This window comes from Egretta garzetta, unplaced genomic scaffold (genome assembly GCF_000687185.1).
Source record: "Egretta garzetta isolate BGI_Z169 unplaced genomic scaffold, ASM68718v1 scaffold397, whole genome shotgun sequence".
Lineage (NCBI taxonomy): Eukaryota > Metazoa > Chordata > Aves > Pelecaniformes > Ardeidae > Egretta > Egretta garzetta.
Genome location: NW_009260493.1, coordinates 8190217 through 8204180, shown reverse-complemented (window position 1 = coordinate 8204180; position 13964 = coordinate 8190217). Strand labels below are relative to the sequence as shown.

The following is a 13964-nucleotide window of genomic DNA, read 5'->3' as shown; positions in this document are numbered from 1 at the left end:
TCCACTTAAACCAGTTTTTGGCAAACTATACCTGATACTTTTGGCCAAATACGTTACAAGGCTTAATAGAATTTTTAATCTACTGTAATAATTTATTGGCGTCTAAGTTAATGAGTAATCATTTTCTGATAGTAACTGCTGCCAACTGTACTGAACTAATTAGAAAGAAAAAATAAAAAAAAATTAGAATCTAAAATTTAGTCATGGCTTTTCATGGTCAGGTTTCAGTTAGTGTAATTCTGCAGAGTGTGTTTATTCAACTCTTGGTCCATAAAGCCTTATTTGACTTACAAAACAATCCAAGACAAATGTTTCTCTGTATGTTTTTGCAACTCTGGAGGGCAAAAATTTTAAATTTGATTTTATTCAATCTCTCTATAAACCCCCAATATTTATAAATAAAAGACCATTTTTATTTCCATTCTTTTTTTCTAGCCCATACTTTCCAAATGTTTAAAGCCCATCTGGTTACCAAAGTATTGCCGTCAATGTTTTTCAACACGATCCATCTCCCATTGAAGCCAGAGGCTAGATGTCTGTTGAAGCAGAACCATACACAGAGGACGACGTAGTAGCTTTAATGTTCACCTCTGTATTTCCTTTGTTCTTCTAGTCCAAGTTGCCCTCCACTGGATTAAAAAAAGCATGAGGGCTTTTCTGATTTAAGGAGGGTGATCTTGGCTCAAAGGGGATGAATCCATATAAGGCGGTATAGCGGTGGCACAGACCACCTAGACCTGGACATGGTAGCTTGAGAATTAAGTTGTAGTGGTGGGACAGCGCAAAGAGTTCACCGTGCCCTGGGGAATGTGAGCCAGAGTGGTTTTCAGCTTATTTCAGTGGGTGATGGAATAAATCCCAGAAGAGGAACAGTTGGCAGAATAATGAACTGCCTTTGGACATCTTTAAACCTTTTTCTTTACTTTATTGCTTGAATCAACATACAAAGTATTTGTTGCCACAGTAATGCTATTTTTCCTGATATTTAGGCCCTATCCACACATTCTTTCTACACCAGCAGCTCAAACAATGTCTGCCTATGCCGGACAAACCCAGTATTCAGGAATGCAGCAACCAGCGGTCTATACAGCCTACTCACAGACAGGACAGCCATACAGCTTGCCCACTTACGGTATTTGACCTCTTGTTACTTCACCTTATGTAGAAGTAAGAGCAATGCGGCCGTGAACGGTTTTTTGCTTTCTTTTTTATTTTCCCAACTGTAAGAAAATATTTTAAAGAATCAGTTGAAAATTAATTTCTTATACAGATTTGGGTGTAATGTTGCCAGGCATCAAGACGGAAAGTGGGCTCTCGCAGACCCAATCACCACTGCAGAGCGGGTGCCTCAGTTACAGCCCAGGGTTTTCCACCCCACAGCCAGGCCAAACACCCTACTCTTACCAGATGCCAGGTGAGTAGCCACCACCGTCGGGGCTCATCCCATCCTGCTGCTGCCGACGGTCCCCTCTGCCCTCATATGTATGATGTATTTTCCATTCATTTTTGTGAACTCCGGCAAGTATGCTTGTCACTGACACGTACTTTTACCTCTAAATTGTAAACCTAAGTATTTTTTTCCAGTACTGACATGCATATATGTATTCATTTTGGTTATCTATTAATTTAGATCTGGTCATGCAATGTAGACCCTATTTGCATCCTCCTTTTTTTATGGGGTGAAATCAGATGTTAGGACTGGAAGCATTTGTTGTGTTTATTAGCATACACAAGTCACTTTTCCTTGTTTCCATGTGTCTGAGTATGACACCATTTGATACTTGTTTCTCTTTGTCTTAACATAACTTGTTAGAATGTCTCCCTAATTCTTATTTATTCTTTCATTTAGTATTCAGATATTAATTTGCTTATTACCCTTTGATCATTGATAACCTGTTTTATTTGGATAATTTTTAAGCTTATACAACGGTTAATCTTCTAAATATTACAAACTACAATATGAATCATCTAATGTTGAAAACAAGGACATGCCTCATTACAGATCAATTAGAAACACCTGGATCACTAAAATATTCTTTGACAAGTTTTTCATAAGTGAACATGTACTAAAGTGTTAGAACTTAGAAATGAAGGCAAAAGAGAAAAACAATATTTGAGGAGAGGTGAGACACTGCAATACGTTAAAAAATGCTTTCTCTGTCGGTGTAATGACTTACTGCCAATACCTTCCTTGCATGGTGTGAAGAGGAATGTATGCCTGTGTGCGTGGAAGTAGCAATGTTTTATTGTTTATACAACGAATAAAAGTTGTTTATTCTTCTGATTTGTCTATATCCTAACACGGAATATTGTATTTAGAATTTTATTTTGATTCACAAACAAATTCTCACAGTTAATTGTATTGTTTAATTTTAGGTTCTAGTTTTACACCATCATCCACTATTTATGCAAACAATTCTGTTTCAAATTCTACAAACTTCAGTAGCTCGCAACAGGTATGAATATTAACATTTTTGTTTGTCAATTACAAAAGGATTTCTACAACTCCAATGATTGCATGTTATTTTACTTTTGATTATGTTGAATTAAACTCACTGTGGTTCACTGCTATTTTCCATGGAAAGCAGTCAAAATCCCAGTGGAAGCCTAGTTGCATCTTTTGGCACTTAAATACTTCAGCAACCTCCCTGTAGTCTTTTAGTAAATATCCTTAAATTAAAAAATGCTAAATATCCTTAAATAAAAAAATGCTAAATATCCTTGAATTAGAAAAAAAACAAACCTAAACTAAACCCTCAAAACTCTTGCAAAAGTCATATGATTGCACACTTAGAAATACTTAATGAAAAAATCACTCATTGCTCTACTTAATTAAGCGCTCTGCTGCATTTGCTGTTTTAGGATTATCCATCATACACAGCTTTTGGCCAAAATCAATATGCACAGTATTACTCAGCATCAACATATGGTGCATATATGACCTCAAACAACACGGCTGATGGCACTTCATCATCATCAACCTACCAGTTACAAGACTCTCTCCCTGGCCTGACTAGTCAACCAGGTACAGATCTACATTCAGGTGAAAACAATTTTTGTATTTCATTCTGTGCTTGTATAAAGGCAAGATTTCCATAGCCACCTTGTTTGAATATTGACATTTTAAGCTCCTGCCTTTCAGAAAACTTTATCATGCAAACCAGCCAAAATAAGCTCTTCTTGTGTGTTTGTTTCTTTAGGAAACCTGTCTAGTTTGTTTGCTGGTTAAATAAAGCTCTTTGCAGAATGATATGGTTGTCTGTGGAAGGAGTAGGCCTGAAAAAAATTACAATGGTCTGGGTAGGGATCTCTTAGTATTGAACACAACCGTATGGTAACAAACCTTTAGTAAATTTTGAAATAGAAATTCAGTGATGAGCTCTCCTGTTACTGACAGTGGAACATTCCTGTGTCCATCTACATGTTCCGAAGTATTGCTGTGAAGAATTGAAAACAAGATGCTGGTGTTAAGTATGCCCCCATCATGCTACCAAGAGTACTTGGGCTTTATTCAAGTGTATACAAGCCGTGCATGCTAATTCACAATTTAGGTAACTAGGAACAGAGCAATCGCTTGTTAGCACAAGTATCTTGAAAAAAAAAAATAGCATTGAAGGAGTTGGAAGTTGGAAAAAGAAAAGGGACATCAGGAGGCTCCGTTCGCCTGCCCAACCCTGCCCCCTTGTGCACATCCACTGCAACACAGCATCTTGTCACACAGTTGTATTCCTAGGACACCCCTGCTGAGTAACGGCACCTCTTCATTTTTTCTCCTTTTCCCAGTTGCTAGTCATTCACCTGCTCCATTCAATGTGTTCTGAAAACATAAGTGTTAATATGCATTTCTTTCTTTTTTTTTATGCTAGATTTCTAAGTTCCTGAACATCTCACCGATTTACTTTCCCCCATTTAATAGAAATGGGACTAAAGTAAAGAAAAGCTAAAATTATGTATTTGAAATGATGCATAGTATAGTCCAGAGCTGTGAAGGTCTTGGTGGGCGACTTTCAGAATTCACAGCCACAGCCAGACAAGTGTGGTGCCCTTACTGGGTGAACAGAGCCTGCTTTTTCATGCTCACTTCCCTGCATTGTTTTGATTATATAGGAAGTTCTTAAAGATCCAGCTGAGCATTATGTCATATATTCATAACCTAAGTAGCCTACTAAGGCTGTGCGTAGCATCTACGGGAGAGGTTATCAGTTGCCAGCCGCCTGGCTCAGTGCTCTTAGAGCAATCTCTTCCAGGGACGATGGCTTCACCCATGCAGCATGGGTAATGTCTGCCTTACAGACTGTGAGCTTTTCTAAGACGACTAACAAACTGGTGTTTGGATTAGGCTCTGAATAGGAGGGAAGTGTGCTTTAATCACAAAATCAAGTCATTGCATAAATCTTCCTAATTCTTATCTTACCAACTGCACCATCTCTAAAACATTGGAATTTTAATTGCATGAGTTAAAACTTTTCCTAGCCAGCTGTTTTCCTCAGGTTGGTTTTCAAAGTTTGTGTGTGTGTGTGCATGCGTGTGTTTGTGGTATGAAATGGATATGGGGGAGATACACATTCCCTTGGGTTTTGATGACAACGGAAAATGTTATTCAGTAGTCTCAGAATGCAAATTTAGGAAGAAAAAGCTAAGAGGTAACTTGAAATCAAGTGAAATTTCAACAGTTGCAAGACATCCATAACAGACACAAATCATATGTAAAGTATTTTTAAGTGTGAAGAGTACTCACAAGTGATGTTTTGAAAACTGCGCGTATCTTGTGTACTTTTCCTTGCTCCTTTGTTATTCCTCCACATTCTTAGTTGAGAAAATCAGACAGCGTTTCCCATATTCTCTCCCCCTTGTGTGTCTCTGTTTCCTAGAAATTCTGTATAAATTTTTCATGTATTACAAACTCCCTTGGTATTGAGTAGCATTGGCAAAGAAAAGGAATCTTACATACCTTGAACAGGTTGAAAAAATATTGAAGGCTTTACATCTATGAAACAGAAAGGATTTTTCTTGTTTGTGGATTGTTTAAGCATATGAACTTGTTTTCCTGTTAAGTAGTTTGTGCATCTGAACTTACAAATCTGCCCACGCACTCCTTACCTCTGTGAAGCATTGCACTGATCATGCACCCTCTGCTGAGAGTGAAACACCCACTTTGCGAATACCTGACATGCCTGTGCCCTTCTGTGTCACTGTAAAAATAAATTTCCCTCAGTAAGGTGCAGCGTCTTGGACATCACTTCAGATACAGAAGATCATATGGCAGAGCTTCAGCATGCACCATGTTCACTTCCTGTTTAACAGGCCTTTATTGCTCTGTCCTTAAGACTTACTCCAACCAAAACTTAAGACTAAACACAGCAAGGTACTTCACTCTTCTGTCATCTCTGCTAGCTATTAATTCAAATAACTAATCAAAGCCTCCAGTACTCTCCACCCATACAGGATTTTTTGTTTTCATAATAAAGCCCCATCAGATCAAGAGTTAACACCAGTTGCAATTTTATTTATTGATCAAGTAAAGAAAATGAGATGAAAATTGAGATAGACTTTACTCTGTCTGCTACTCATAACAAGCATTAACACATTACAAGCCAGGAAAAAATGGTTCATAAGGCTGAAGCCATCTTCTGGCTGCAGCCTCTGGAAAGAATATGTAACAAAAGTCAATCCATAAGGAAAGTGTGAAGGGGCTCAGAAGTTCATCCATCCCACATCTGTGGAACTCTCAGCTCCTTAACCTTCCCATGGACTTCTCTTCTGAGCTTGTATTGTGCCTGCCCTATATTAAGATTTTTCAAAATGCACTCATTACTGCAGAGCATGTGAGACAGATAGGTAACTCCAAGGGCACTTCATATCAAATTGGGGTAAGTCAGATGAATCCTGAGATGAGGTCTCAAGAGATGGGTACATTTGAGTCCCTTTGATGAGTGTACATGAGAACATTTAATCTAGAACAGATAAAATTGTAGCAGAGGAAGTAGGCCTGGGTAAAAGCTTCATGTTTAGACACCTCACTTTCATATGTCCAGAGTTAGGCAAGGTGAATCGCTCAAAGGATGTTAGCTCCAGTTTGGTTACTGGGATGCAGCAGAGCTCAGCCTCTCTTAATTTGGTACCCACAATAAAGTCACCCTTTGCAGCTTCTGCAGGAGATGGCATTAGGTCTATATGCAGACTGTGTCCACACCTCTCTTCTCCTGCTTAGGTGGTACAACTGTGTTTTAGCAGGGAGGAGGGGATGTTCACATTAAACTAGAGGTGGGAAACAATGTTCTGGATATGAAAGACCACTTCCACTTGTAGTGGTGGTGGTGGAGCTCCCCGTCCTCTAACTGGAGCTGCTGCAAGGTCTCCACGGCATGGAAAGCTTCATGCTGGACATGAACCAGTGTATGAGTATGTGTCTGAACATCTGTGATAGAGTGGTCATTCCATGTTCTGGTTTTAACATTTTCCTCTTGCTTTATTGAATCTCTGATGCTGCTCATATTTCCAGTGGGAGGAGGCTAGGAAGTATGTTTATTAGGCATGTGTTGAATATTGGAAAAGCTAAAAAATTTCAAACACTGCAATAAAAATTTCTGTCTAGTGTATGAGCTGCAGTGGGAACTCTTCATGAGGGTAATGTTTTCAGTACTCTCTGGTACTACAATTTCTCACATTCTTTTATGTTACATGGCTGAATTTTTAATAAGTTTTCCTTTTATCATCATTGACCTCATTTCTAAAGCAAATGGAGGATAAGAAAATGCAGTTGCTCCTTTAGCTTGCTGTTGGTAAAAAGCAAAGCAAGCAATTAAGCCTACAGTTGTTCAAAAAAACATGCACTACTGACTTCTGCAGTTCTAAAATAGATGCATACCTTGCGTTCAAGTAAGAGACAGCTGCTCATTCTGATTTAGAGATTAGCGTAATGAAATAAAGTTGGTTTTAAATGTCTAGAACTTACGAGGTACAGTGATTAGTTACAGTACTGATTAATGGATAATTATGCAATCATGTACAGTGTTGACCCAAGCAGAAGCCTGGGGCAACTGGTAATGGCTAATGCTAAATGAAAATTGAAGTTATTTACTTCAGTTGTTGGATACTTTCAGAGAGAAGATTTAGAACAGGGCTTTTTTTTTTTTTTTTTTCCTTGGTAGATTAGAGTAAACACAGTCATTGAGAACAGATGTTTTAATACATTACTGTAGAAATGAGTCTTGATTTTGTTCTAAAATGTTATGAATGTGAAGACTTTTGTGCTAAGAATGTAAACATTCATCTTCATTTATTTAATTTTTGCCTTTTCATTTCTGGGGGGGGCTTGGGGGACATTTTTTCCACTCTCAGAAAAATCTAGGAAATTACATTTTCATACAGAACTCTCACACACTCAGAACTTTTGAAGTCAGTGTAGGTTTTTGCTGCATGAGGATTCTGGTTATGAAGCATCTTTTTATACATTTGTACATTAACCAACGTATATTTTGCTGTTCTTATGGGGAAGGAACTAAGATAATGTGACCTTATTGATTGCTCCACTGCCTGCGGTGTCCTTACTGACATCAACACCATGCTGGGAATAGAAATGATTAGTCAACAAGAACTCTCTCTGTTCTGTAGGGACAAGTAGAAACACCATGGGAACATGATTCATTAGATATTATTATTATTGGTGCTTAATTTTCATGTCATTTCTTGGCAAATAAAAGTTTTAGCTGAACAAGAAACTACTATAGAATGCATATGATCTTTATCCAAATCAGGACAGACCTATCTAAAATGGTATCTGGAATAAATTCTCAAATTGCAGTTTTGAAAATCTCCTCTGAGCTGCTGCCTGAAAGTTTGGCTCTGTTCTGCACAAGCAGAGAAGCACATTGGTTTTATGACTTTGAAGTAGTCATCACGTAGTTCAAGAAAAAGGTAGTAGTATCTTCTTCCAGGCGATAGCAGAATAATTTGAGTACTTTCCCAGGAGTGAGAGAGACAGATTTGATTTCCTCCTGTTTCATGGAGGATCCATCACCTTCCATTTGGGGATACAGGGATGTGGATTCTGGGCCATGAAAATATGTCTTTATACTTCGCATATATCAATCATTCAGTCAAATAAACAAGTGTACCCCGGAGGAGGCAGTGGAACCTAGATATGTCCATCTCCAGGTAAATGTCCTAACCAATACAGGAACTCTCAGGGACTAACTTTATTCTTATTCCCCCCTTTCCTTGAATCTTGAGTTCTTTCCTCACAATGTCTAGAGCTCCCATTCAGGAATGTGACAATATGGGCTTAAATCTTATTCTTCCAAGAAATACCACAGTATTTTTCTAGTCAAGATATATAAATATATCTCCCAGTGTATTTATTTTAATAATCTTCTGTATGTGGTTCACTGTAAGGTATAAATAAATGATGGAAGAGATTAAGAATTTAACTATTGTGTTATGTTGTGCAGAAACTCTTAGTTGAGACTGCAATCTAATTTTTCTTCTTAGAGCCTCCTAGACCAGATTTTTTTTTTCTTTGTTGTGGAGGGAGAATGAGGCAAATGATACAGGGAAAATCACAGAAACATTCAATCATTCATGTTGGAAGAGACCTCTGTGGGTCTTTTGGTCCAACCTGCTCATGGCTGAGCCAACTTAGATCATGTTGCTCAGGGCTATGTCCAATGGAGTATTGAGTATCTCCAAGGATGGAGAATGCACAGCCGCTCTGGGCACCTGTCCCAGGGCCTGGCCACTCTCACAGTGAAGGATTTTTTCCTTGTGTCTAACAGGAATATCCCTCACTGTGATTTCTGTCTGTTGCATCTTGTCCTTTCTCTGCATACCTCTGTGAAGAGTCACTCAGACTTTCCTCCTATGTGCTCAGCCCCTTAACTGTCTTGGTGGCCCTCACCTGGACTAACTCCAGTTTGTCAATGTCTGCCTGCTACTTGGGGACCCAAAACTAGACATTTTTCCAGACGTGGTCTTGCAAGTTCAGAACAGAGCAGAAAAATAACCCTCCTTGATCTGCTGGCCACTTAGTGATGCTCTTTAGTAAAAATGAAAAATGTTCAGATCACAGCTCAAAAGCAGATGCATCATAGATGATTCTTGGGAGATGTTTGTACCAGGTGTTAATTTGTTCTGCAGATGTGCCATCACAAATACTTTTAACAAATATTACCAAAGTGGCCCAGAAACGCACAGTTACGAGCGGCACGAGGGCTCCCTCGAATCAAACTCTGTAGCAGATGTCAGATCAAAGCTGTACCCTTTCCTTCTTTAATGGAGAAAAATTAAATCATTAAGGATAGATGATGAAGGAGGATTTATGTCATTTAGCACACTGGAACCTAGCCAAACTGCATTTATTGCTATCATTTTTAAAGGGGCACTGAAGCTATTGTGTTATGAAGAAAAGGATCTTTTCCGTTTACTGAGCTGTGGCATGAAAGTACTTTGTAAAGGGAAGTTCCACACCATCCTTCCTGGAGAGACCTTCTTCAGTCTGTCTGTCTGACATAGCCACTGGTTTGTGATCACCTCTAAAGCCCTTTGTTACCAGCAGAGGCAAAGTAGATTAAATGGGTAAGTGAGGGATAAGCCTGAGTTTTAAGAGCAACTATGCCATGCCAGGTCCTTCCAGCACATCTCTCCCACAGCAGACAATAGCTGATACTTAGAGAAAGATGATCAGAATACAAGAAGTTCGACTTCGCCCTCTTTCTGGTAGTAGCTGGAATATTGCATTTAATATTATGACATCCCTCTGCCAATTTATGGGCAGAGCTAAGGTGAAGAAAAAAAGTGAACTCTACTAAAGAGCAGGTGACATGGGAGGAGGAGATGAAGCAGGAAGCTGACCGGCTCTTCTGGTGCGTGGACAAGTGCCAAAGGGTGTCCTGGTAAAAACAACGCAGGGCTTGGAAATAAGTCTGGTTGAACTCCAAACACGGGAAATGAACTACTTTAACTAGAAGGGACTTCATGTTTTGAGAAGTCATTAGTGTGACTTCTAAAATACATCTTCCTCGGATATATCAATATTTTGCATGGGCTCATGTGTGTTTGTATATATGTCTGCACATGCATATGTGTCATTTTAACCTTTCTCTTTATTCTGCTAAGGTTTGTAATGTTTCCTTGGTAAAGTCAAAAGCGTATGTGCCATCTGCAGATTCCATCTACATAAGACAAACCACATTATCGCTCGTTTTATACAGCTTTTTTAGGTGCATCTTCTGGTTGAGTTTGCGTACAGATGTGTCCAGCTTTGAGAAAAAAGTTTATTATTTAAAAATCCAGCGCTAATTTTGCCATGAATGGTTGACTTTACAGGGGAGTTTGACACAGTGCAGAGCCCCTCCACGCCAATCAAAGATCTCGATGAGAGAACATGTAGGAGTTCTGGGTCAAAGTCTCGGGGTAGAGGGCGGAAGAATAATCCATCACCCCCTCCGGACAGTGACTTGGAGGTATGCCTGCAGTAACTGATGAATGGTAATGTGGAGGTTTCTTCTGATGAAAGTATAGTCTGAAAACTACAGCTGTGGAAATAGCTTAAACCATTTTAGAAAACACCATGGACTCAGTCTCACTAACTGAAGGGAACAGATATTAGTTGCTGGTTGAACATAGGTGTATAATGAAACATTACTGTTCGGTATGACAAAGTTAGGCAGAAAAGTGAATGTGATTCAGCCTTGCACATTTTAGCTCTAAGATTGCATGTCTTTCAGTTTCCCATGCAATAGAACCACAAAATTGTGAGACTTCTGTATTCAGAATTGCCACATTTTCTTTTAGTTTTTTTAATAGGGAATCTCAAATATATTGCTCAGCTTAATTACATCTATTTGTGAATGCAGTGTAAATATGCAGGATCATCTGGCCATAGCCTTTCAGATACTTAGGCACAGGTTTGTCCTTGTGCTTGTAAGTAGCGTCGGTGGATTTCAGTGAGGCAGCTTACATCAGTGACGTTATGGCTGTACTTAATTAAGTATGTGCAAGATCAGTGCCTTAGTGAAGAAATATATCTGCCTAATATATGGGGTGACGATTTAAAACACAAGTGACCTCTTAGCAACGGAGTAATTATAGTCTTATTACTCCTGTGTTAGCAGTGCGCTGCCTTAGAGTGACAGGGGGAGGAGGAGGAAGCAGAATGCCTCTGTGTGTGAGACACCCAGCCCTGGCATCAGGGGAACGTGCTGCTCGCCAGCGCGGGTGCGTCCCTTGCTGCCACCAGTCCGGCGCTAGGAGCAAGCGACTCTTTTTATGTTTCCATTTTTCTGTTTCTTTGATTATTTACCAGGGAAAATTAATCCCTTGTCAATAGGAGTTCCTTTCCTTTTTTTTTTTTTTTTTTTTTTTTTGAGTTAGAATAATCCATTTTATCCTACAATACTGTTTAAATTCTGTATGACATTACATGTGGCATATAGCACTTTTACCCAAGACAGTTTTAGCTATGCAGGAGAAATAACAAAGAACCTGGAATCAGTAAGACTTGCAGAGAAGTATCTGAGAGTACTGTTTATCCTTAACAGTTTTGTTTGATCCCCCCACGTTTCTGAAATCTGTGTTACTCAGATGTTTTGAAAAGCTTTTTAGGGGGCAAATAAGAAATGGTCAGAGAGTTCAGAAGTTACTCTCCTCCTGACTTTTTATCATGCATGATACGCCACTGATCTTGCCTATTTTCAGAGAAAAACTGCTTGGTTTAGTGATTAGTTAAACTTTAGGACTGACTTGACTTTCAGCCCCCTGGGTGGGGTGGTGGTGGGACTGTGATGTTATTTGTTTAATAACACTGTCTCCGCTTCTTTTTTCAGCGTGTATTTGTTTGGGATTTGGATGAAACAATCATAGTTTTTCATTCGCTGCTCACAGGATCCTATGCACAGAAGTATGGCAAGGTACGTGAGCCATGGATTCTGCGTCGATTCACTGTATCAGAGTCATCTGGCCTGCACATGTACATGTTTCTCACTTTCCGTGTTCATCACAGCTTGGGTCAACGTAGAGGGAAAGTGTACAGTAAACCCAGTTTTTAGAGGGTTACTGTGAAAAAGTTGAGGAGAAAAATGAGACACAGTCCCTGAGCACAGTAGACGAGGCAGGGCTGAAGCAGATGCTGCAAATGAGGGAAGAGTTTATAGAGGAACAAAGATGAGTTCCTGAGGTACATTGGAAGAGGCATTTCAGGGAGATAACAGAGGTAATGGGTGAATGGGAATGTGGATGCGTAGAGGGAGAAATAAGAAATAAACTGGAGCGATGGGTAAATTTATGGGGAAACTGATGAATCGGAATGAGCAAGTAAGACAGACCTGCTTCAACGCCAGCTGCAGATGTTATTCTTTGACTCCCCATCTTTTCCATTGGATCTTTGGTTCCCTTGGCTGGCTCTGGGGTGAGTAATGCTGGGGAGTGAATCCCTTTCCCAGGCAGGCAGTTGTACTCATCCTCTCCCCGCCGCCGAGATCCAAAAGCAGGTCAGGTCACAGTGCAGCGAGCAGGAGAGCGGGAGGAAGGGCAAGGGAGGCAGAGAGAGGCAGTCACAGCCTGCAGGAGCAGGAGCTCCCCTCCCGAGTCGGCAGCGAGTCCCGCTGGGCTGCTGGTGGGAGCCCAGGGAATGGCGCTTGGGCAAGGGGAGAAGGGACGGGGGGGAAGGCCAGGGCAGAGCAGCAGGACCAGACTGCTGGGAGGGGTAGAGCTAAAGGCCTGGGTGAAACAGAAAATTAGGGTAAATCTATGGGTGGGAAGCAAATGATCAGGGAGAATATTGGTATGTACATATGCGCATGTAGGTTTTCTAGGTGTTGTGCCATTCAAGTGTAAATAATACAAAGGTATTTCTTTTTAAGAATGTAACCATGTCCATACCATGTCAGACAAAGAGCTTGTTTAGGATAAGTTTCCTGCCTTTTCTTTCCAGCCAGAATCAGATGCTCAAAAAAAGGATGTGAGAAACAGTACATCAGAGAAATGCTTTCTACACACACCTCCCCAGCCAGTGTGTTAGAAACGTCCAAAACTGGATCTGGGCCAGTCCTCTGTGTTTTGAGACAGCTGTTTGTGGTTATTAAAAGAGAAAGCTAATAGGAAAACTCACAGGCCCAGACAAAAATCTGAATTTTTGGAATGCTAAGATAAGGGTAGTTATTCATGTCTTGTAAAAAACAGCCTTGCTTGTTTTGCAGCTTCACAGTGCCAAATCAGTGCACATTTCAGTACTCTGTCAAAACTCCCTCTTCTGCTGTTTTTCAAACACAGTAACAACAGCGACTGTCAAAACCATTTCTAACTTACAGTTATAAAACAAGAGAGAAATCTAGCTGAAGATGAACATTTATATCACTTTTGAGTGTAGCCTGTGGAGTGCCATAGAACTTGCTGAATTGCCCCAGTGCTGTCATTCTTTTCATCCTTTTTTGATTGTGTCCTTAGGATGTTTACATCTCATGCACCATCTCATGTAAAAGATGAGTGAAGTCTAAGTCAACTTCAATACAAAGTTTTAAAAATCAGACCACATTTTGTAGCTCACAAACGTCTGTGAATAACTTTGAAAGCTGTCTTAGAGAGAGCAACAGAAATGTAATTCCTCTTGGTTTCTCACTTTGCTATGAGTAGGGATATTTGAAAAAATCCCAGTACCACTGTCCTTCAGCAGCACATCTGCTGCTATAATTGACTTTCTGTACAGAGACCTTAGAAACAATAATGGCATATTAACAGCCAGTAGTACTGACAGCAGATAAAGTTGGCTTGTATAAACTAAGGGTATCTCAAGGGCAAGTGAAAATAATGTAGTTATACTGCTGAGATCAGCATCAGTAAACAAATGTCATGAACAACCATGAAGCAAAAGGAGAGGAATTCTTAAGTAAAATCCTTTTCCTTTCATACTGATAGGTGGCATCCATTCAAATAGGGAAATGTGTTCAATTCCAGAGACTGTAAAATAGAAG

The 13964-nt window shown here is 39.8% G+C and overlaps 1 protein-coding gene across 5 annotated transcripts in view; it reads left to right on the top strand.

The window, feature by feature from the left end:
• EYA4 (EYA transcriptional coactivator and phosphatase 4) overlaps positions 1–13964 on the top strand; it is a 56597-nt gene that overhangs the window by 20475 nt on the left and 22158 nt on the right. For 3 of the 5 annotated variants that reach the window (XM_035899804.1, XM_009644353.1, XM_009644355.1), the window contains 6 exons: positions 990–1132; positions 1292–1414; positions 2377–2456; positions 2863–3043; positions 10324–10460; positions 11823–11906. In XM_035899804.1, the coding sequence (XP_035755697.1) occupies positions 990–1132; positions 1292–1414; positions 2377–2456; positions 2863–3043; positions 10324–10460; positions 11823–11906 (748 nt within the window). Of the gene's footprint in view, positions 1–989; positions 1133–1270; positions 1415–2376; positions 2457–2862; positions 3044–10323; positions 10461–11822; positions 11907–13964 lie in introns of all 5 variants that reach the window. The other 2 variants (XM_035899803.1, XM_009644351.1) reach the window with 1 other exon arrangement.